The 24843-nt window shown below is 37.0% G+C and overlaps 1 protein-coding gene across 2 annotated transcripts in view; it reads right to left on the reverse strand.

Moving 5' to 3' along the window:
* Positions 1-14102: 14102 nt before the first annotated feature.
* Positions 14103-24843, reverse strand: part of Men-b (NADP-dependent malic enzyme b, mitochondrial) — a 1138140-nt gene continuing 1127399 nt past the window's right edge. Inside the window, exon 10 of one of the 2 annotated variants that reach the window (XM_081728616.1) lies at positions 14103-14781. In XM_081728616.1, the coding sequence (XP_081584742.1) occupies positions 14618-14781 (164 nt within the window). In that variant the 3' untranslated portion in view covers positions 14103-14617. The remainder of the gene's footprint in view (positions 14782-24843) is intronic. The other variant, XM_081728617.1, reaches the window with a different exon arrangement.

Consider the following 24843-nt stretch of genomic DNA (forward strand, 5'->3'; position numbering starts at 1 on the left):
GACGGGCGCTCGGCCCTACCCTGCCCTCACCTTCGGGCGGCCATAATATGTGTGAAAGTAATTAAAGCTAATCTGTCCTTTTATTATAACATTTTTACGCATTTTACTAGTTTTCAGCATTTTAAAAGAAAGAAAAAGTTATTTCAGTTGAAAAAATATGGATAACATTTTAGTATATATGACAATTGAAGAGAAAAAATAATCGTATAAGGTATGCACTATTACATCCAATATATATATTCCTGTTATTTTGTCCTCGTCAAAATTTTTCTTGTATTTGGACCGCTTGGATTTAGTTTCCGCGCTCGTTACTACAGCCATTTTATACACGAGTTCCGATCTGCATACAAACACACTAAGAGTCAAGCTTTTCGGTGCTGCATTTCCCTAAAGATAAGATCATTTAAATTATTTTCTACTAAGTCCTGGAAGGCTTTAAGCAGAACGAGAATGAATCTTTTTAATATTGCAACTCCTTAGTTGGGGGGTGTAAGGAATTTATTTCCGGAGGGGTATCCGAAAATTTTAGGGGATACTGGGAGGTGTTGATAAATCATTGAGTTGGTGAATTCTTTCCAGGCGTTTCTCCTTCTTAAATAGTTGCTGCCTGGACCTCATCATTTCCTGGGCATTTATTCCTTCTTATTCGGCTTACTTAAAATTTCTTGATTTCTACTAGTGTAGATGGTAGGAGTCTGGACTTACATGTTTGGGCATTGGAATTCGAGCCGTTGTGTGGATTTCTCACAACTGAGTAACTCACTAAAATGTTCCCTCCATTTTACATTTATACCACTTTCTTTTGTTAGAATTTTCCGTTTTGTCCTCCACGAACTTCTGGCGGATCTGATATCTCTTAAAAAGGAAGTTAACTTCTTTAAGTCTTCTAAATCTTCTCCCGTAAGAAATATTTTTCAGATCCTTGTTTATTTTTGATGCACTAAATCTTTGATCTTCTAAAGGTTGCTTACATATTTGTGTGTAGTTCTTCAAACTGTAATTTTTATTCTGTACTCCTTTCTCTTTAGCCAGTTTTCTTTGGCTTCTGTTGGTCAATGCCTCAATATTGTAAAACTTTGTGTAATTTCGTCTCATATAAGGAAGAGGTAGAGCAGTTAATAAAAAGAGTGTCCGGAATCGACTCCCACTACCAGTTTTATTATAAAAATCCACTATATGAGTATTTGTACAAAATACTATACAATTTGGTCTCTATTTAAAAGGGTGAGTAAAAGGTAGTCTTTGACCGAGAGGTTGCAGACAGGATCTCCAACAGAGCCCCGTAGCAGGCTAAGAGGAGTGGAGTTAAGGAACCAATGCTCCGTAGCAAGCAGAGGCAGGTTAAGTTGCCAACAGAGCCCCGTAGCAGGCTAAGCGGCTGAGGTTGGGATTCCCAGACAGAGCCCCGTAGCAGGCTAAGCCAGGAGATAGGATAGGCGTAGTCCTGTAGCAGACTAGAGGCCTGGGGTTAGGTTACTCCAAGAGTCCCGTAGCAGACTAGAGGAGGGTCACCAGAGAACTGGTCTCGAGTTGCCTTCGTCCATCCAATTTATAGGGTTTTTTGGGTGGCGGTGGCGCTGCTGCTCCGATGTCGTCTTCTGCTCCATGGGAGCGGCTAGAAGCCGTCGTCTGCACGTAATTACAGGTCCCTCTGGTGGAAGATCCTCTTGCCGAACCATGTGGTGTTGTTTGTAAACATTGAAGCGTGGAACTGCTTGTTTACGACATCACATAGGATATTACACCCCCTGGCTTGTTTAAAAAATAAGCCGAAGTGTTATTTTTATTTATATGAGGGTTGGCAACACTGAGATATCACACACAAAAAAGCACTAAAACATTAATAACACTTGCAACACACACAAAAAATCACTTTTCGGAGCAGTAATAAGGTAGCGGAAGAAAGCACTAAACAGTTAGTCCCTAATCACAGGCAGGGTCGGTGAATTTTAATATGTCACTTCATTTCCTTCGAGGTAGGGCTGTTTTTGGCTTGGCGTCAATAAATATATACTAATTCACTTATAGTAAGTGGGGTTGGAGTCTGTCTTAGCGATTGCTCCTTAGTTGTATTATTGGTATTAAATGTTTCCAATGGAATAGGAGATGAAATTTCTATGCGGTTCGTTCTAGATTTGTTTGGTAACGAGCGAAGATGACGATATAATATGTATAAAATAATAAGACTTAGGAATATTAAAAAAGTTGCAATTGACACTGAGATATAAAGATAATTTATATTGGAGAGTTCTAATTCGAACGGCGTGATTTCTTGGTCACCCTGTATAAGGTGTAAAAGTTTCTAAAATATTTGCACTAAAGATATGTATTTCAATAAAATAATCCAATTTTAAATGTCAATGACGATAATAATGGTGGTCCTGAATTCCTGATCATCCTGTATAATGTAGAAGTGGTCATAACTTTTGGAACGTCCTGTAGAATATTTATATTCTATGTTGGTGGCACCATTTAGCTCAAAGAACGAAGAAGTTGTATGATTATAAGTTGATTGTCCTTGTAAAGGTCAGTTGCCTTTTAAATGCAAAAATGCAGATCTCAGCAGTCTTTTAGTCCACCGTAAAATAAATGAATCAGCTTTTTATAAAACAAAAAGGAAATGAATGTTTGCATCGTTATGAAGAGTGTTTTTATCTGCTGAAGTCGTGTCTTTGTATTTCTTTCTTTTTAGTGGTGAGTACTGCATTTTTTTTCGCTCGTGTAGAAAATAATAAAGAAGTTATTTATTTTTTCTATATGATCTCTGTATTCATGAAATGGCTTAATTCGGTCTACTGAAATATCCTGTATTGTTTGACGATATGAATTTGGAAATTTGATCTTATAAAGATTAGGATTAACTCTTTCGATAATTTCTAGAGGTCCAACAAACTAATTTTGATAAGGGACAGAAAGTACTTGTATTCTTTCCCAATCGTCAAGTTGGGATACCAGAATCATTTTCATCCAAATATGTAGATGTCTGCTGTCAAAATATTTTTTCTGTTTATTATAACTTGCGATTAAATTATCCTGAACGATCCCTCGTATCTTATTCAAATGTTCTTTGTTGACACATAATGTTGGAGTTGACGCTAATGCAATATCAGAGATGGTCTTAGGTTCGTATCCATACATGAGGAAAAAAGATGAATATTTAGTTCCGGCCTGCACAAATGTATTAATTGCGAATGTTATGTATGGAATTAGTTTTGGCCATTGATTTTGATTCTCCTGTACAAAAAATTTAAGAGCGTTCTGTATTATTCTGTGGAATGTTTCCACTACACCCAGATTTTTGTGGTCATATGCTGGACAAAATTTAAATTCAAAATTGTAGAATTTTGCTAAGTTTTGCAGTCTCTTAGCGTTATGTACAGGGTGTCTATCCAAATACAGGTATGAAAAAGATCCGTACTTAAGAATAATGTCATATATGAGAAATTGTTCAATTTCTTCTGCTGTGATGTTGTCTACAACTTTGGTGACACAATATCGCGTGGACATTTCTATAGCAACAAGTATGTGTTTGAATTTTCCATCTCCGACCGGCACTCGCCCAATTGAATCGTACTGCCAAGCAGTGGCAATGGGTTTAGATGGGTGATGCAGCAATTGGCCCGCTGGTTTAGCTGGTAACTTCTTGAGTTTTTGACAAAGATTGCATGTCTTTATTCTATTGGCTATGTAAGCTTTCATGTTAGGAAAATAGTATTTCCTAAGCGCCGACTGGTATGTCTTGGTGTAACAAAAGTGTGCTGCCATTGGGTTGTTATGAATAGCCTCGAACCATTTGCCTAGTAAAGATTTTGGTACGCAAAGTAAATACAGCAGTCCTAATTAAGGGTGTTTCTGAGTCCTATATAATAATCCATTTTTAAGAGAAAAATATTTCGCCGCACGGAGAGTAGATAATTTGCTAGGTTCTTTATTTTCCAAAACAGTAATGATGTCCGAAAATGAAGGGTCCTTCCTTTGTTCATCTGCTAAATTAGGTAACATAATGGACTGGTCAATTTGAAAAGTGTGCTCTGAAGAATGTGAAGCAAAAACTTTAGCGTCCTCTGTGTCGGAGAAGTTATCAACTTCTTGATTCTCGTCCTTTTGTATATCTTGTTTGTCTTCTAAGCGGCTAAAAATGTCTGCAGGATGCTGTTGACTTTTAATGTGCTGTATTTCAAAATTGTAATCTGCCAAAAATATTTTATAACGACTAAATTTTCCAACTTTGTCCGGTTGGGTAGTGAGTGAAGTCAAACATTTAGCGTCTATAAATAATTTAAATTTTCTATTCAGTAAGAAATAACGAAATTTTCGAAGAACATATATGAGTGCATATAGTTCTTTTTGCCATGTGGAGGCCTTTCTCTCAGTTTTAGTAAAACGTCGACTACAATAGGAAACAACACGTTCCTGATTGGTTTTAGTATCATAACAAGCCAATATGCCGCCTGCGGAGGTTGACGAAGCATCTGAATATGCTCGGATTTCCAATGATGGATCAAAATGAAATAAAGATGGAGCTTGTATAATATCCGTTTTAAGTTTTTCAAATAGATCATCATGCTGTGTTGTCCATTTAAATTTTGAATTTTTGTCTAAAAGAATTTGAAATGGTTCCACCTTTTCCGTGAAATCTTTAATATGTGCCTTCAAATAAGAGCATAGTCCGAGGAAACTCTTCAAGGTGCGTTTAGAGGTTGGTTTCTTAAAATTGCGTATTTTATTGGAAATTTTAGGTGATATTTTAATCTCCTTTCCATTAACTGTGAATCCTTAAACTTCTAATTCCGAGTATAATAGATGGGTCTTGTTCGGGTTTGCTCTAAAATCGTGTTTCCTTAATCTTTTAAAGAGCAATTCCAAGTCTGACAATTGTTATTTCCAATTTTTGCTTCCTATAACGAGGTCATCCGCAAAGGCTGTTATGCGCGGTGGTAGTCCCTCTAAAAGCATTCGTACAGCTATACTTAGGGCAGCGGCGGACGAAGTGTGTCCCATTACGCAACGTTGAAACGTATATGCCTTCCTAGTATGATTGAGCTCAAAAGTCATGTATTTTTGACTTTTGGGATGCAATAATAGCTGGAAATACGAGGTTTTTATGTCAATTGTGGATATAGAGTTTTTTCCTCTTAAAACGTGTAGAATATCCTCCGTATTTTGAAATGGTATACTTAAGTAGTGTGAGAACCTATTGCAAGCTTGGAGGTTCAGAACTAAGCGGAACTCTGAAGTATTTGGCTTCTTCACTATGAGAAGTGGCGATGAAAAGGAACTGTCACTAGTTTCTTTAATAATATTGACATCTAAAAGTTGTTTAATTTGTAAGTCAATTTGGGGTCTTACTGCCAATGGAATGGGAGGTGATCTCTGATGAAAAGAGGCTCTTTTATCTATCCTTATTTTATGTATATAGCCACGAAAGTAGCCAATGTCAGTTGGTGTATAAGAAAAGACATCCCTGTATCTAAAAAAGTAGATCATGCACAGCTTTCTTTTGCTGACTCGTTAAACTTGGATTGATGTCAAATAATTTAATATCAAAAAGTGACTTGGTCTCTTTCAGCCTATTCTGAATTTCTTGTTCCGTTCTATAAAATGTTTCGTCATTTTGTTCATCTTTTTGGTAATCACCCTGTAAATCTACTTCTTGAACATTCTCTTCAACATACGCAATTGGGGTGCTCTTTACTAACGTTACCGGTCTACTAGTAGGATTTGATATCAATAAAGTCAAATTATTCTTAGGTACTTTAGTAGGCAACGTTTGTAGTCCGTATTTGTCCAGCAAATTTTCTAATGGAGAGATAAAAAAGTATTTATTATTCTTTTGCCGATTCTTGATATTAATTGGTAAAAAGAAATGTGACCTGGCTGGTATGGTAACCTTTTGTGTTGTAAAAACATCAGCCGACTTGTGCTGTTTTATTGTATGCATAGCGTTAGCAGATAATTTTTCCTGGGTATCAATTTCAATTGGATACTGCGGAGGCCGTGGTTTCTTGTATACTGACAACATGTTATTCTTTAAGTCAATTTTGGTCTGTAATAGATTTAGAAGATCTTCACCGAATAAAGGCAAAAAGTCTCTATGCTCTAAAATTCTGAAATAATGAGAAAATGTTGTTGAGCCAATTCTGAATGTAATCAAAGCTATATAGCGTAAATTTACGACAGAATTCTCAATTCCTCGTAGATTAGTGCTAAAAGGAATCAATTTTGTGTTTGCTGGAAGCCAATTTTTAGGCCAAAGACTCAATGAACTGCCAGTGTCTATGATTACAGGATATTTTTCTTTATTAATTGTTACATTAATTAATAATTTATGTTCCTGATTTAACATTTTAATGTTCTCCCTTCTATCTGATAACGGAGCCACTGCATAAAGTGATGTATTTGCCAATCTTTGTTGTTCACTTTTTTCCTGGTTCTCGGCCCTCAGAACATGTTCTTGAGAGGGTTTGTCCTGGGGCCCCCCTAGGCGTTTCCCTGCTGATTGTTCTTATAACATGTACTGGAAGAATGACCTTTCTTATAGCATGTACCGCATACTGTAACTGTTTCCGGCCTAGGATTACTATTATTATTTTTAGAATTGTTCTTGTTTCCTTTTCTCTGCCGATTTTGATTTCCGTTATTTGTACTTTTCGACCTATAATTGTTACGGCCACCTCTCCTAAATTGTGAGTTTTTAATGGCATTTTGAGCTACGAGAAGAGACAGTTCAGCCATTTGATTTGCTAATTTAGTGAAATCTAATGAATTACTTGCACTGGAATTACTAGATGTGCTAGGCGCGGGGGGTTCGGGAGGGGGATTCGGATTAGCAACTTGGGGGGAAGGATTTGGACTTATCTGATTTTGTGATACACCCTGTAGCTGTGGTGCTGAAGGTGTAGGAAAAACTGAAGCTGGTTGCTGGTATTGATTCCAACTAGGTGTTGGGTTACATATTGGATAGGTCAGTTGTTGTTGATGCACAGGGAAGGAAGTGCCAGCGATTGCTGATGAATGTAAACTGCTGACTGCTGTACTCTGATCGCAGAGTGAATAAAATGCCTGTTGTAATTCCACGTAATCACGTTTCTTCATTAGGTCATTTGCTTTCTCGAGGTTGTGTAAATGCGTTTGTAAGGCGTGAACAGTTGTAAATGTTTCTAACGCTATCTTTTGCAAAAAAGTTTTCTTTAAACCTAAGGATAAATAATTTATTTTCTGCTCCTCGGTGGCCTGAGGCAGAACTTGTCTAATGACCCTTAATTTTCTGAGAAAATAAACATCTACTGGCTCGTTTTCACCTTGTTGGACTTGAAAAATTTCGAATTCCGCTCGATATGCCGGTAATCTTGGTCTACTCAGTGCAACTAATTTGTCTTTTAATTGTTCATAATTAAGCGCGTCTAACTGATTCTGGGCCTTTAACTGTAGGACTAAATCAAGTGCTACATCTTGTAAGTACATAGGTAATAGTTCTTTCTTTTTCTGTTCATTCCACGAATGCAATAATGCAAGATGGTCAAAAAGCATAAAAAATCTATCGGGGTCCTCCGTAACGTGTCCCGAATACTTAGTGAGGTGTGGTATACACCCTCCATTCGAAAAGAAACCGAACGTTTTAAAAAAACAAAAAAGCAATGTACATTTTGGAACAAATCATTTTTATTAATTAATGTATTCCCCTTCTGCATCGATACACATATTTGCACGCTCCAACAAGTTGTCAAACGACTTCTCCATGTCCTTTATTGGAATGGTCTTTAGGACGGCGGTCGTCGCCTTCTCAATGGCATCAATCGATGCGTGCCACTTTCCTTTCATCGCCAAATGCAGTTTCGGGAACAGATAGAAATCGCACGTAGCGACATCTGGTGAATAGGGCGGATGATGCAACCGAATAATGTGATTTTTGACCAAAAATTCAGTTACAAGTCGCGAACGATGTGATGGTGCATTATCGTCCAAAAGAGTCCAACTGCCGATTTCGCGATATTCGGGCCGAATACGACGAATTCTTGCCAGCAAACGCTTCATGACGCCCAAGTAAAACTCTCCAGTGACTGTCTGGCCGGGCTGAACAAATTCTTTGTGGATAATTCCTTTTGAATCGTAAAAACAAATCAGCGTCACCTTAACTTTTGACTTCACCAAGCGACTTTTTTTGGGTGTTCCTTCATCCGGCGCTCTCCATTCAGCACTTTGCCGCTTTGTTTCGGGCTCATATTCAAAACACCACGTCTCGTCACCAGTTACAATCGATTTCAAGAAGTTTCGATCCTGCCGAGGACTTTTAACGATGTCTTTGCAATGCGCAATTCGATCAACTTTTTGGTCTTCGGTGAGTTTGTGTGGTACAAACCGCGAATTAACCTTCTTAAGGCCCAAAACTTCGGTCAAAATGCGGTATGCGGTTGTTTGAGGAATGCCTAATTCCGTTTCAATAACTTTCACCGACGATTTTTTGTTATGTTTGATGAATTCACGCACTTTTTTGATGTTTTCTTCCGATAATCCGGTTCTGGGACAGCCTGATCTTTCGTCATCATCCAGCGTCTCTCTACCCGATTTGAATCGCCTGAACCATTCGTAAACTTGCGTACGGGATAGACACTCATCACCATATGCATTTTGTAGCATTTGGTGCGTTTCACTAAAAGTTTTACCCAGTTTAACACAAAACTCAATTGCAGCTCGTTGTTTGAAACTCAATTTCCGACCGATGTACACAACACACTGACAGTTGAAATGCAATAACTTTGTTGCCGTGCATCCAAATGTCATGACATTTATACCAGTTTTCAATGAGGGACTACGCCATCTACCGGTAAAATATTACAACAGATGGCACTAGTGGTACTATTTGTTTTCAAAAGTTCGGTTTCTTTCGGAATGGAGGATGTATTAAAAGAAGGGTACGAATTTTGCTCCATGTTAAAAATGTTTTCTGGAAAAGTGTTTTTACCAGTTCTAGTTTGAGGCATAAACAAATTCAGTTCACTAAAAGCACAAACACTTAAAAAAAATTCACATACCTTCCAAAGAAAAAAAAGTCCACTTCCGGTTAATAAAAATACTGTCCGGTAGGGGAGTATTCAGATCTTATTCTGAGTCGGTCAAGCCTCTACCATGTAAAACTTTGTGTAATTTCGTCTCATATAAGGAAGAGGTAGAGCAGTTACTCACTAAAATGTTCCCTCCATTTTACATTTATACCACTTTCTTTTGTTAGAATTTTCCGTTTTGTCCTCCACGAACTTCTGGCGGGTCTGATATCTCTTAAAAAGGAAGTTAACTTCTTTAAGTCTTCTAAATCTTCTCCCGTAAGAAATATTTTTCAGATCCTTGTTTATTTTTGATGCACTAAATCTTTGATCTTCTAAAAGTTGCTTACATATTTGTGTGTAGTTCTTCAAACTGTAATTTTTATTCTGTACTCCTTTCTCTTTAGCCAGTTTTCTTTGGCTTCTGTTGGTCAATGCCTCAATATTGTAAAACTTTGTGTAATTTCGTCTCATATAAGGAAGAGGTAGAGCAGTTAATAAAAAGAGTGTCCGGAATCGACTCCCACTACCAGTTTTATTATAAAAATCCACTATATGAGTATTTGTACAAAATACTATACAATTTGGTCTCTATTTAAAAGGGTGAGTAAAAGGTAGTCTTTGACCGAGAGGTTGCAGACAGGATCTCCAACAGAGCCCCGTAGCAGGCTAAGAGGAGTGGAGTTAAGGAACCAATGCTCCGTAGCAAGCAGAGGCAGGTTAAGTTGCCAACAGAGCCCCGTAGCAGGCTAAGCGGCTGAGGTTGGGATTCCCAGACAGAGCCCCGTAGCAGGCTAAGCCAGGAGATAGGATAGGCGTAGTCCCGTAGCAGACTAGAGGCCTGGGGTTAGGTTACTCCAAGAGTCCCGTAGCAGACTAGAGGAGGGTCACCAGAGAACTGGTCTCGAGTTGCCTTCGTCCATCCAATTTATAGGGTTTTTTTTGGGTGGCGGTGGCGCTGCTGCACCGATGTCGTCTTCTGCTCCATGGGAGGGGCTAGAAGCCGTCGTCTGCACGTGATTACAGGTCCCTCTGGTGGAAGATCCTCTTGCCGAACCATGTGGTGTTGTTTGTAAACATTGAAGCGTGGAACTGCTTGTTTACGACATCACATAGGATATTACAATATATTTTTCATGAAACCAGAGTATCTTGCCCGTTTCCTGTTGAGAACTATACTTACCACACTGTTACTGAGTCCTTACTTTTTTCCCCATTTTTCTTCTGGATTATTCTCTGAATTCCAAATCGGTTGCTTAGTTCTAGTTGGAATTTCTTTCTCTAAGTATTTCAACTAATTTCCTGAGATTTTTTTTTTAACCTTTAAATGTATTCCTAGCCATCTTTTAACTTTTAAAACAGTCACTTCCACTGTGCTCCCCGTGCTGTCTTTACATCAGTCATATAACGCTTTGTATTATATCACTTTCAATATTACCTGATTTACTGTTAGCATCTGCTGATACCAAGGTGCCTTTGTCCATACTCTTACGTTGAAAGCTCATCCTTTTTTCCAGGGACGTCATTTAGGGGGGCAGGGATGGGCATTTGCCCCCCCGGAGTTTGAGATTTATATAGATTTTATCAATAGAATAGTAGTATGTCAGTGAAAAACGCTAAAATTTACTTATATCAAGGGGTCTGCTCCCCCCCCAAGCCAAATCTGAAATGACGCTACTGCTTTTGACATTGCGAAGCCGATGAGTCGGATACTATTGTCGTTGTTCAGCTCATGTAAACAACTCTTCCAGTCGTTAAGTAGAATATCTCCTACCTTCCAACTTTGCAATTCATGTCCCCAAGTAGTACTTGCAATTGCTATTGGGTATGGTATTTACCACTAGAACTAATCTTGTTTCTGCAGGTAGGCTTTCCTCTGTAGATGTGTAACAGTTCAAAAATTGCACCTTGCAATTTTTCATTTCTATCGATAGAACAAATATTTTGGAGTGACTGACGAGAATTCGGACACATTTGCAATGATATCCTTTACACAAAAGCCCGTATCAAGCTTGTGTCCTGTTTCACAATTTCCATAGAAGATTCTCGATATCAAGTATATCAGTGTCTTCCGATTGATGTGAATGCGAATATATTCGTTCCTTGACCTTATTCAAGGATTGAAATATTCCTTATTCAAGAAATATTTTAATCTAAAGAAAGCATCTCATGTTCCAAATTGCAGGCCTTTTTTCTTGTATTTGTCGTCTATTTGAAGTAATATATTCCTAGGTATCCTTCTAGTCTTTTTACCGGTATGACATTTTCCGTGATGAAGCGGTAATCTATCGCAAACCCCCAACCTGGAAGCCCAGTAATTTTGTTTTCGGGATAACCTTGCCTTAGATGAATTATTTCATCTCAGCTATAAAGCTTCATAAACTTTGGTTCTCATATGGTTGCATGGATAAAATTTTTTTTTTTTTTTTTAATTTAGATACTGTCGTTTAGAGCCAAACAAGAGAGAAGGGGATACTAAAAGTTTCTGAGATAAAAGTGGCAGAGTAAATACTTCTGAGAGTAGTGCACGAAGAATGTTTTGATTTAGACTGCAAAAGATTAAAAAACCTTTAAACACGTTTCGTAAGAAAGGATTAAAACAAAGCTGCTGCATACTGAATATGACAAATACGTCAAGATACTAGTTGCATTATATCATAAGTTAGTGCACATGTTAATTATGGGTAAACACGTGTGTATGTCACATGTTGGATGCAATTAAACAAATGGAGTTTAAGAGGAAGAGTAAGACAAAGTTTCCTCTAAGTTTGTTACAAGCAGAAAAGACGAATAGCCCGAACTGTAACCAATTACTTTCCCTGAAAATAGAGTAGAGTAAAGGACGCTTCTGTTTAAGAAATTACATGTGCGACCCTGATAGGTTCTTTAGTATTGAAAAACGAGAAGATATGGATTGTTTAATTTATATGTAATATACCGAATTGTGCACTAAGTGGTCTCTTCACTGCTAATCAGATGTTTTCTGTTAGCCTTAAGAAGGTTTATTGCCAGAAGGAGTAGGCTCAAAATTTCCTACAGTGATGATAAAAACAGATTAACAATTTATTCAAAAGTATAGGTTGGGAGGAAGTTGAAACAACTTCTTAGATTCAGAGAATCTAATGGAAATTCGTTTCCCCAAGCGTAGCTTAATAAAATAGTTTGTGGGAGTGTACCGTCTGGAATCTTAAGAATATTTTAAACAAGATCGTAGGAAGAGTTCCATTAAATTAGGAAGAGTTTAAGACATTATTGTGTGATTGTGAAGCTCTTAGAATTTATAGACTGTTAACATAGTATTTTTGTCTGAAGGATCTGACGATTTTGTTGTTTTGAAACCTGCTTTGATCTTGTAAGATGAGAGTTACATCAGAATATCAGATTTAGACAAGACTGATGAAGTTTGATCAGCGAAACGATATTAAAGGCTGAACTGATGAGGCAGAGGTTAAGATACATATTTAAAACATTTAGATTTGTTTAGAAGGAGATGAATGAGAAACATGTTCGACTTGTTGGAGAGGTTGGTTCAGAAAACAAAAGAAAAATAAACTGGCCAATGAAGACAGTAACTAATATTTTCGTTGGTAAAGATTACTAAGTTCGAGTAGTTAAAATTACGACTACGGCTGAAATGTTAATCCCCCCTCCACCCCGTTCCTAGTTCAAATTGTATCCTTTAGAAGTATGGAGTCCAATTGATTTACCTTTAAAAGTGAACATATTATCACATATGCACGTGAAAATCATACTGCCAGTGGAGAAGAAGGAAATGGACGACAATAGGGAATTAGTGACTACAAGAAGTGGATTGAGAGTAAATTTATCTTTACTACCTTATGAATAAATTACTCTTTCATTACTATCGATAATGACGGAGTTGGAGTGTTGTACTCTTCGAGTTCTGGGAAGGCGAAGATTTAAGGCCAAAACGTGACTAAGAAAACGAAAAAATGGTGGAAACAGAACACGTTATGATGGACGGAACAGTAAACAACTGCTTTAGAAACATAAATAATTATGAAGTTTACAATTATGAAGTTTGTGCTAATGTTCAAAGTTAAACGTTACAAAAACAAAACGAAAATAAATGTGCCAAGCTCCGCACTTGGTAATAATTGGTTATCCCTGAGATTGTGTTGAAATATTAGATTTCTCAAACGTAACAATCGTAAATATTCAAATATCAGGATGCTGCTCGCAAGATGCATATTAGTATGGTAACATCAGTAACTATTATTTCTTAAAATCAAATCTTAAGGTCGATGAAGAGTTCTTAAATTCTCTTCCAATTCTCAGAAACTACTACTTTTTTTTTTAAAAAAAAAAACTTCCTTCCCAGCAGGTTGTTAGGAGAAATTAGTTCAGATTTTTAAGTTTCATGCTTACAATTGCATTACTTCCCGGTAATACTGACACAAAATACTGAGAACTTAATGATACACAAAGAGTGACAAAGTGCATAACTGGACGGGCACTCATGCCGAGGTCTTCAGCGTACCATGCCGATGTGTTAATCATTGTGCAACCCAGTCCGCTTCCACAACAGCTATATACTATCTCACTACTGAAGTCGGTAGTCTGTCATTCAACCCATGTGGCCGACGCGTTAAGCATTATGCTATCCAATCCGTTCCCAGAACAGTCATACACATTCTCACTTTCGAAGTCAGTGTTCTTTCACTCAAACCATGTGGTCTGAGTGAAAGAATACCGATTTCAGGAGTGAGAATGTGCTCCCCGGTCCACTCATGCACTTTTTCACACTTTGCGTGTTATTGAATTCGCACCTATAGAGGAGCTGGTATGTTAAGAATCGGTTGTTTCCTCCTTTCGTTAATATACTGGGAATTTGTTTGTCACTAACTTGCATGCTTTTGCAATCTTCAAAAATGTCGGATACACAAAGAAAATGTAAATTTTTTAAACAAAATTTTAGTTACAGCATGCAAGCAATATAATTTGCAAGTGGATATACTTCTATTGACATAGTAATTTTACAATAAAGATACTTTTAGTATTTACAAAGTAACTATTTTGTTTCTAGACATTCAAAGAAAATATAGTCGAACCAGTTTATTTCTTTTTTATCGAAACACAATAGAATATAACAATACCTATCCCAAGCAGTAAAGAAAAAGCAATAATACATAGCAATTTTACCATTACCCAGCACTTAAACACTTAAATAATGATACTTTATTTATGTAATATTTAACCTAACATAAATGACACGTACTTACACACACAATATAGATATAACACATGAAATGTACAAAATTCCATAAATAAAAGATACAAACTTTTAGAGGAAATTTTGAAGTTATTTTGGGTTAATACTGGAAATACTATTATTAAATTCTTGCCAATAACTTAATCCGACTGACAGTACCATGCATTAGCAGAAGTGAGTAAAATGTGACATACGTAAGAAATAAGTCAAATCTTGTAGTTTTACACTCAATTTCGTGTATCATGCACCAAATACAACAACATTACAAACAAATGTATTTCGTCTGAGTATCTGTATTTATTCCGCGCATTTCATGATTTTTCTATTAACATATGGAAGCAATTCAGTCACATTTTTTAACATCATGTCTTTCTTCAATCACAATATTCTCAATATCTGGCCAATCATAGCAATTTGGAAGAGCTGACTCTTCATAAAAGTAATCATACAGTTGATCCAAAATGTAGCCTTCTTTATCTGCTGGTTCCGGATAAGTCGATGCTATGCCTGTGAGGTAGAAAACAGTTTTATATTAGGCAACAACAAAACAAATTTACTGATAAGTTGAAAATAGTTCATAATAAAATGTATACCACATGGATTACAAACATTAAAATCATCAAACTTCCAACTTCTTTTTCTTTTTCTGGTAATTTAACGCGTTACATCCAATTTTAACTATTGATACCGCTATCGCTGATAGTGTGTTTCTAACCAAAAAATGGGACAAAATAATTAAATCAGAAAAAAGAAATGTGATACTATACATTATTACCTTTTTCGTAAATACAGGATATTTCTTACAACAATTGAGATGCTTTTCGCTGTTAAATTATTGTGTTAATATTTTCTCTCAAGCCTAAATTAAATATCCGATTACTAAAGAAAGAATTACGGTCAAGCATCGCATGGAGTATCATAGCTTTGTAATAATAGAGGCGTGATATTCCTGTAAAAATTTATTAGTCGTATGTTCTAAAAATTGTTAATTTTAAAATTTCTTGAACATCATTTGTGCTATAAAAAATGATTGATACAACATAATTCCAATTTTCCGAATGCCATTATCCTGATCGATATCTGGGAGTAATAATTAAAAAGCATTAATTTTGTTTGTTACAACGAACACATACAGTTCGCAATAACATAATTTCTCTGAATTTCTCATTTAAACCCACATTAATATTTATGTTCAACAGGAAGTTTTGAAGCGTAAGTTAAATCGATAATTCACCAATTTCAGGAATATTGTATTTATCAATTCTCATACTCTAATTAATATATATATATATGGGGCGCGATGGCTCAGTGGTAGAGCGTTCACCTCTGGTGCTTGGGATCCCGGGTTCGATCCCAGCCCCCGCCAAGTGAACTTTGTGGTGGACAAACACCGTGCTCGTGGGTTTTCTCGGGGTTCTCCCGTTTCCTCCCACTTTTTTCATTCCACCATTTCACTCATCTCTCATCATCACCGTCTCTTTAGCCTAACCGGCATAACCATGGGACGTAAAACTCAAAGATATATATATATATCCTTTTTGATATTTTACCCAATTATCAAGATTTCTACATATTCGAATTGCGTCCAGAACTCAACAGTCAGGATAACTGGAGTTGTTTTTAACTGTATCACATCCTAAAAATGCAGCTGATTTTTTCAAAACATAAGAGTAATATATTTAAAATAAAACCACGGACAGCAGGGCCGGATTAAGGGGGCTTAGCGGAGCTATAGCCCTGGGCCTCCACTCTGATCAAAATTTCAACTGGTTATCTAAAAAGAATAATGAAGATACAATCAGCATCATAAAATAAGATATGACCAAAAATATTAAACATATTCCCTTAACTTTCCTACAGTACTTTCACAGAAATGTATTAGGTGAAGTCAGCAGGGGTCACGTTCCAGCCACGGGCCTCCAGATGGGTTAATCCAGCCCTGACGGTCAGAATATCAAACATAATTTCGATTAGCACCATTTATCACAATTAAGACTTTGTTAAACGTATGATACTTCTTCCATCAAAACAATTATATTCAACTTATTGGCAACAGTTTAATGATAACATCTTTCTGCACATTATTCCTTGTACTTTTTAGAACCTGTTAGTGACAAAACTGTTCACCACGACCAATTACAGCTTTACCTCTTACTTAATATTTATTTCTGAATAACTTTAGTTGAATAATTGAAAGAATGTATGGAAACATTAACCAACCAAAATAAGTTACGATATTTTTCGACGGGGGACAGTAGCCTAGTGGAAGAGTTCTTACTCTGTCACAACCATTTGCTTTCATTAACCAATTCTTTCCTTTAGCCAACAGGGCATATCTGTGGGACGTAGAACAGGAAGACAAACTTCGAAAAAAGGAAATGTGAAACTTACTGTTCTCTGGAAGCAATATTTTCTTCATTGCACTCTTGGCTTGGCATTAATGAAAACTTTGTATTATTTTGACGAAAGTTTGAAAATGTTAAGGAATTATCTTATATATTAAAATAAGGATATGTATTGCGATCAAGCCATCAAATCAACTATACAGAGGTAATAGCACAATGTTTACGTTTAATACGATATGGCTTCATATTAAAATAAGTTATTTCTAATATCGAATATATTATATATATATATATATATATATATATATATATATATATATATATAGCATTAGTTTTTATCTTGCAAAACTTTTCTAACTTTTAAACTACAAAATAAAAATCGCCGAAATTATGTATGGAGCAAATAACAACAGGAGGAAACCATTTTACATACAATGCAATAAAAGCAAATTAACCCCTTGCGTTCCAAGTGTCACTTTCTAATGTGCGTGCTGTAATGCCAGATTTTCATTTACTGTTAAAATAGCAACCCGTGGGACAAATCCCATTTTGTGGGACGCTTGATATCACTAGAAAGCTCTCTCTCTCTCTCTCTCACACACACACACACACACACACACACACGCCCGCCCGAGGAGAGCATTCACATTACTGACTTAAAAAAATATATGAGTCATTCTATTTCAAATTAACCAATGATGAAAGATTCATGTCTTGGGTTTTGATATATATATATATATATATATATATATATATATATATATATATATTGTACATTGAAAGACATGTTTGAGAATAGTTATTTCCCAAAATAAAACGTTTCCAGCCCTCATAGTAAATTAGTAATTACGCAATTAGCTTCAAGGTCATGACTCAGAAACGTCTAATTTTGCATTTTATTATTTCAATAACCATAAGAGCTACGAAGCTAAAAATTTGCATCCCCATGTAATTTTGGCTGTAGATTTTATATCTGCAATCAAAACTAATAAATATTGTATAGTTGTAGAGTTATAAAAGCATTTATAGTCCCAAGTTCAGGCCCCGGAATGAGCATGTGATGAAAGTCGTACAAGTGTGAAATTTTAGCACAAGGTTAAGAAATACCTTTAAAGAAGGCTGTTTCATCCTTATGGTAGCAATTTGCAGTCGCCACCAGAAGCGCTAGTTTCGCGTCAGCAACGTGATGCACACAGTACAGAGTAGCCAGACACTTGTGTATAAGCCGTGCAGAGGAGAGACGTGTGTGAGCAGAATGCCGCCGAAAATCGACTCTTTTTGGGAGGGCTACATCGTGGCACTTTCTGATATAGGCTACAGCTATAGCCGAATAAGAACACAGTGCAAGAAGAAAGGTTTCACAGTGTCTGATAAGGGAATTAATGCAGCCATCCATCGCAATGCAAAGCCAGAGCAAACCATTGCCATGCGTCGTCAAAAGGGGCAAAAGAAGCAACCGGCTCCACAACGCAATCAAAACGTCATTGCCAAGGTCCGCCGATTTGTGACCACCCACCCAACGTGACATAGCGAGGCGTGTTGGACGGTCAATTGCAACTGTACACCGAATCATACGCGACAATTTGGGACTCAGAAGTGCACACAAGCGGCGGGTCCATGTTCTGAAGCGAACGCACATCGCAGAACGGCGGGTGGCATGCAAAAGGTTGTATGAAGGTTACTTGGCAGGTGACAAATGGCGTTATGTGATCACCTTAGCTGAAGCATGGGTCTATTTGACAGGATCCCAACAGTTGCTTGCAATCTACTACCGCCGCAGTGATGGAACCGATCATGCAAAGTGGGTTCGCTCCTGCAAGGAGAGTTTTCAAAAGGAATTTATGGTAGTGACGGGTTTCTGTGCAAAAGGAAAGCTTCCGATACACCGGGTGTCATCAAATGTTAAGGTGAATGTAGCGTATTATATCGAGCATATACTGGAACCCATCTATCGCCAACATGCCCCGGCTTTGTATGGCAATGACACTGACAGTGTGTTCATCCACCAGGACAACGCCAGCAGCCATACTGCCAAACGAACGGTGGCCTACATGACACATATGGAACAGGACACAGATGTAAAGGCTAACCCATTTCGAGATATCCCCGTCAAGTCATCAGATGCATCCCCTATGGACTTGTGTGCTTTCGGCCTCCTCAAACGGAACATCAATAAGCGTCGTCCGACCACATTTGGTGGCCTTTGGAAAGTGTGCAAGGAGGAGTGGGCGAAATTGGATCAGGCAGTGCTCAATAGAGGTCTCATTCAGTGGAAACAACGATGTCGTACAATTGTTCACCAACGGGGCTCTCACATCGAACATGATCGCTGGTGGAAACGGGGATTTACGCCTTAGGGCACGGGTCTGTACTTCACTACCATAAGGCTGAAACAGCCTTCTGTATTTCGTGTGAACCAAATTTGGTTTTGGGTATTTGAACCTAAGGCTCCCAAAAAATCTGAATGTCTTTTTGTCTCATAACAAGCTTCTCAACATAACGATATAGGTTATAACATAACGAGCAAGTTATTTTATACTGTGTAACTTTTATTGCAACTTTTTCACACTGTAGTCTACAATTATAACAAAAAATAACAGTTGCTTTATCTACTAACCATCAGCATTGTACAATGTTTTATTGTTTACTGACATTCTTGAATAACTCGTTAATTTTATTAACAGTCTCATGTGACATACTATGTGATCTTCCACTAGCTGTGATAGAAATGTGATCTGTTGCGTCAATAAGAATGTGATCGGCTGGCACCTATACGATATCGTCGATTCAGGCCAATGAAAAGTGGAAGCGGGCCCTGCAAGGTGTAAGAACTTCGTGTTGTAGTCCTGATATTCCTCAGAATATTCCAGCATTATCCCAATTCATCATTTGCAGCCATAGACGCACGCTACAAATTTTCCTGGATTCAAGATTTTTACTTCTGATGTCTTCTGTTTGTATTCTTTATCTACTCAAACTCTATGTAGGTGTTCCATTGGTGTAGAGGAAAATACGTAGTCCAATTCTTAAACTTATTTCACTGTTAGAAATGAAAGCATGATTATTTCTTGTTCCAGGTATTGTTTTCATAGGGATAAACCTATTTTCTTGAGTCGTGCGATGCTGCTGAACATCTTCAGTTGATACAAGAAAATATCTAATAGATGTGATATTGTCCACATCGAATTTATAAAACTGTTGTGCATTTAATATTTAGTTCGCAGTTATCTTTTGTAAACTCGATACGTATTTCTTAATCTTGTGCTAAAATTTTACACACGTACAACTTTCACCACATGCTCATTCCGGGTTCCGAACTTGGGACTACAAATGCTGCTATAACTCTACACCTATACAATATTCATTAGTTTTGATTGCAGATTTAAAATCTACAGCCAAAATTACATGCGGATGCAATTTTTTTTAGCTTCATAGCTCTTATAGTTATTGAAACAAACAATAAAATGCAAATCAGATGTTTTGAGTCGTGACCTTGAAGCTAATTGCGTAATTAATTACTAATTAATATAAGGACTGGAAAAGTTTTATTTTGGGAAATAACTATTCTCAAACATGTCTTTCAATGTTCAAAAAAATATCAAAATCTGAGAGCATGAATTATCATCATTGTTTGACTTGAAATAGAATGACTCATATTTGCATTGTGGATCATTTGGGCTGAAAAAGGGAAATTTAGATATTCTGGAGGGATTTTATGCTGCTTCACGTTGGCAACACTGACCGCAGATCAAATACATTTTTTTCTTTCCGATCTCGAAGTTGCGAATTGTTCATCGAGAAAACAAACACATATGTGTCGTAATTGAATGCTTCCTTAGATCTGCCATCTCCTGAGACAAAACATTTTTTTCCTTTTCTGTCAGTAAGGTGGTATCACCTAAGAAGAAACACTTTAACTAACTCATGCCTTTCATCCACCACAAAATTTCATCACCTCCAAGATTAATACGACTTAATAAAGAATACGTTTCCATGACATACCCATGGCTGATACAGATATTTTGCAACGGAATATTTTATGACATCCAGCTTGTTATGACTAAAACGCTAGCGGTTAACAGTATTTCTAACCAACGAAGTTTTTCTTTTTAAATATCACTATATCTAGGGTTGCCAAATTTTGTAAACGGAAAACCAGGACACCAATCCCAGCAGTGTTCCTACTCATTTGGTCAGAATCAATTAATTAACTGTCTTTTCCAAGTTACTACTTACAATTTTCCAGTTCATTCTATACACAGTTAGTACAAATGAAACCCGAGCTCCTCCGTGGCTAAGCGGTTAGCGTACGCGCCTTTGGCGTGGGAGACCTGGATTCGATTCCCGGCGGGATATTATGTGGTTTGGATTTATCGTCCCTGCTGAAAGGGACGTTAAATTCAAAATCAACTCAACTCAACAAATGAAGCCCCACAAGGGAAAAATGAAATGAAATCTTTGAGTTCTACGTCCCACGGTTATGCCGGTTAGGCTAAAGGAGACGGTGATTATGAGAGATGAGTGAAATGGTGGAATGAAGAAAGTGGGAGGAAACGGGAGAACCTCGCGAAAACCTACGAGCACGGTGTTTATCCACCACAAAGTCCACACGGCGCGAGCTGGGATCGAACCAGGAACCCCAAGCACCGGAGGTGAACGCTCTACCACTGAGCCACCGCGCCCCCTGCCCCACAAGGGATATATAAAGAATGTGGAAAAGGTATCATAAGAAGAGCAGCCTCGCGTCCCTTATTCCGAATTCCGACAGTTTAACAGATCCTAAATATTGGGCCAATTACGATACACCCTCCCATTTATGATTGAAGATACTCCTTTTTCTTTGTTGCGTCATAACCTGAGTCAGAAACACTACCCTAAAAGAAATACAAATTAACATTTAACAAGAAAAATACATTTACACTAAACTCAGAACGATAAATAAAAAATAAAGACTTCGCAGGCTCTCCAAGTTTAGCAGAAAAATCCAGTGCCAAAAGTAAACAAGACACATAATTTTGTGTGTTTAACTGCCACTTCTTGTGCTAAAGTAAGTTATTACGGAATTCTGAACCTGAAAATTACTGATAATTTTATCAGATAAAAGAAAAAATATAAACCCAAAATTATTGAATACGTGCACAGCATCTTTAGAAATATTTATCCAGTATATTAATGACAACTGCGTTCTTCGTTGAAGTGGGATTTCAAATGAAACTTTGATGTAAGACTACGAATCTAAATGCGACAGACTCGGGTAACCTTCCATATTACGAATTGTTCGAAAAATAAAGCAAATTCTTCACATCAAATGTATAAAACACGTAAAAGATCTTTCGGACTCGATTAATTTGTGAGGGTAATGTAGCGAGCAAAAGCTCAAAATACCCATTCACAAAAACATGTTTTTTCCTCTGTCCATTGCACATTCATGAGAGAGACTACTCTTTCCAGTTAGCGTTATGCCTAGGAACACTGAAGATAAATTTACACAGTCATAATAATTCCAAGTACTGCTCCAAACACTCACCCTGTCTAAAAAATAACGTCCAATTCTCTTGATATGATTTACTACTCCAAATGTTCTTCTCCTTCACAAGTATTGCTTCTATTTGTTGTTTTAGTATGAGAACGAATCAAACAATATTGAATCGTCAATTGATTGACACTTATTTTGTAGAAACTTAACCATCTCTTGTGCTTCAATCCACGCTGGTGTGAAACGTAGAAGCATCCATTTAAAGATAGAAAAGTCCCTGAATGGGTTATCCCCATCTAAAGAACATGTTTCATAGAACTCTTCCACTGAAAATGAAATAAAATCTTTGAATTTTACGTCCTACGGTTATGCCAGCTAGGCTAAAGGAGATGATGAAGTGATAAATGAAGGAAATGGTCGAATGAATAAAATGGGAGGAAACATGAGAACTCTGAGAAAACCCACAAACACGGTGTTTGTGCACCACAAAGCCCACTTGCCACGAGCTTGGATCGAACCACGGGCCTGACATTCTACCACTGAGCCACCGTGACCCCAACTCTTCCACTTCAACAAAATTTTTATAAGCCAAAGATTGCATTTTGTGAGGTAGAATTCCTTTTTCTTTTCTTTGGTTTATCAATGTAAGAGTGTCCTCAAAAGTTACAACTTTCATTACACTAATATCTGCTTTTTCTATTTAAGTATTTGTCTGCTGAACACACTCATCGGGCTGTGTACAAACCAAAGATATGGTTCACTTATAGGATTTTCAAAGAAAGTTCTTTTTCTTCTGTGAGGAAAAAGGCTGAAGGTTGAATTTCTTTCAATCTAAAGAACGAAAACCGGGACAAACAGGCGTCCCGAAAGCCTTTCTCGGGACAGTTAATTCTTTCATTGAAAACCAGGACTGTCCCGGAAAATCGGGATGTCTGGCAACCCTAACTATGTCAGATTTTTAGATATCGAAAAATCTACATGTTAAACGAAAACCTATAATACCATTTTGTTACTCACAAGGAGCGGACGTGAAATTGAACGTGACATCCGAATCAAACATAGTCTATTCGATAAACATAACAAAGATATGTTCATGACAAAAAAAAAAGTGCCATGGACAAAGTAGTAAGTGCCTGGGGCCCATTAACCTGTCAGTATAAAGAAAATCGCAGACGCGCAGTGAAATAGCTATTGCATCAACACTGTTTGTTAGGAAGTCATGGTTTATATTTCATTCTGTTCAGCATGAAATAAGCTTTCCATAGGTGCTATGTATTGACGCCCATAACGTACCTGAAGAGGGAAAATCGAGATGTCAGAAAAATTTGGCCTCCCTCTGGAGTGGCCTCGGGTAAAAGTACATAATCCATCTGTATCTCGAAAAATACTATAGGGGTTAGGAAATGGGTGTACGAAGTTTCTTTTTGATAGACGAAATAGATATGAGGTCAAAGGTTTTATACCAATACGCTCTGTACATATGAAACCGAACCGATGACCTGACCTATAAAGAGAATATAATATAAAAAAATATAAACACATTACTACTTATCCTGATATCAAGATTTGTACCACATTCTCTGTAGAATGAAGCAAGCGTTTTAAACACAACTGTGCTACAGCTATATTGGGATAAACCAACGTTATCCACCAACACCCTCACCCATGCACTTTTGTTCTCTATTCCGTTCTTACGGTGTCATACTATATCTTCTCCCTTGTTTTAAGGATATACCTCCTATCCGTACACATCCTAGTATTTTTCAAGGTACATTTTAATTGTGTACTCCTACCAGTGTGCGACTTACCAGGGAAGATGAGGAGGAAATCCCCCTCTGAAAAATTATATGTCTTCCATAGGTTTTGAACTTCACCATGTTAAATTTCTCGGATGTGCATTGTATCCACCCTGTAAAATGTCCTTTAATTCGCACACTGACTCCACCGGCTCTGGTGTCGTTTTAGAGGACGCACAACTTCACAATAGAGCTACTTTAGAAGACATTTTTGCGACTTATCCCCAATTTCTCTCTCCACATATCACGGAACAATATGCGTGAACACTAGGCCCCGGGACTTTATGCCCTATAAAACTGTAAAATATATATGTAAATATGTCATAAAAACTTGGAAAAAATGTCACGAAAATTAAAAAAAAAAGTCAAAAAATGTCATCTCCCCAAAACACAGTAGAATATTAGTACTTAATTCACAAACTCATTTTTAGGGAACATTTTGTGGTTTCATTTTATGGTATTTTTTAAAATGTTTTATTTGAACTTAGTTGACAGCTATAAAACGGAACATTTTCCAGTTGTTTCTAAACAGATTTTTAAGGGAAAATTCTATCGTATTTTTTAATGTTTTATTTTACTTAGCTTACGGTTACAAATGGAACACTTTTCAATAAAACAATTATAGAAGGTTTTTCGTGTTAATTTGAACAGCTTGTAACGAATCTCTAGAACTTGTGATTTCGGTTTCTTTTAGTTGAACACATAAAAAAAAAAAAAAAAAAAATGGAGAGAATGTATATATTTCAATGCCATACACTTGAAAATGAAAAATAAAGATCGGACAAATCAATAGGCAAAAGTAATTTTAAGCATTCCATTGTGACACGAAGACCTTCTTCAGGTTCTCTTCTGTGAAACTTCGCTTATTATCTACAAGCAGCGACTTGAAGAGTGAGAATGTACGTTCCACATAGCACGAAGTCAAAGGAGCAAACCTCAAACATACTGCAGG

The sequence above is a fragment of the Thermobia domestica genome, chromosome 10 (assembly GCF_964235325.1).
Source record: "Thermobia domestica chromosome 10, izTheDome1.hap1.1, whole genome shotgun sequence".
Lineage (NCBI taxonomy): Eukaryota > Metazoa > Arthropoda > Insecta > Zygentoma > Lepismatidae > Thermobia > Thermobia domestica.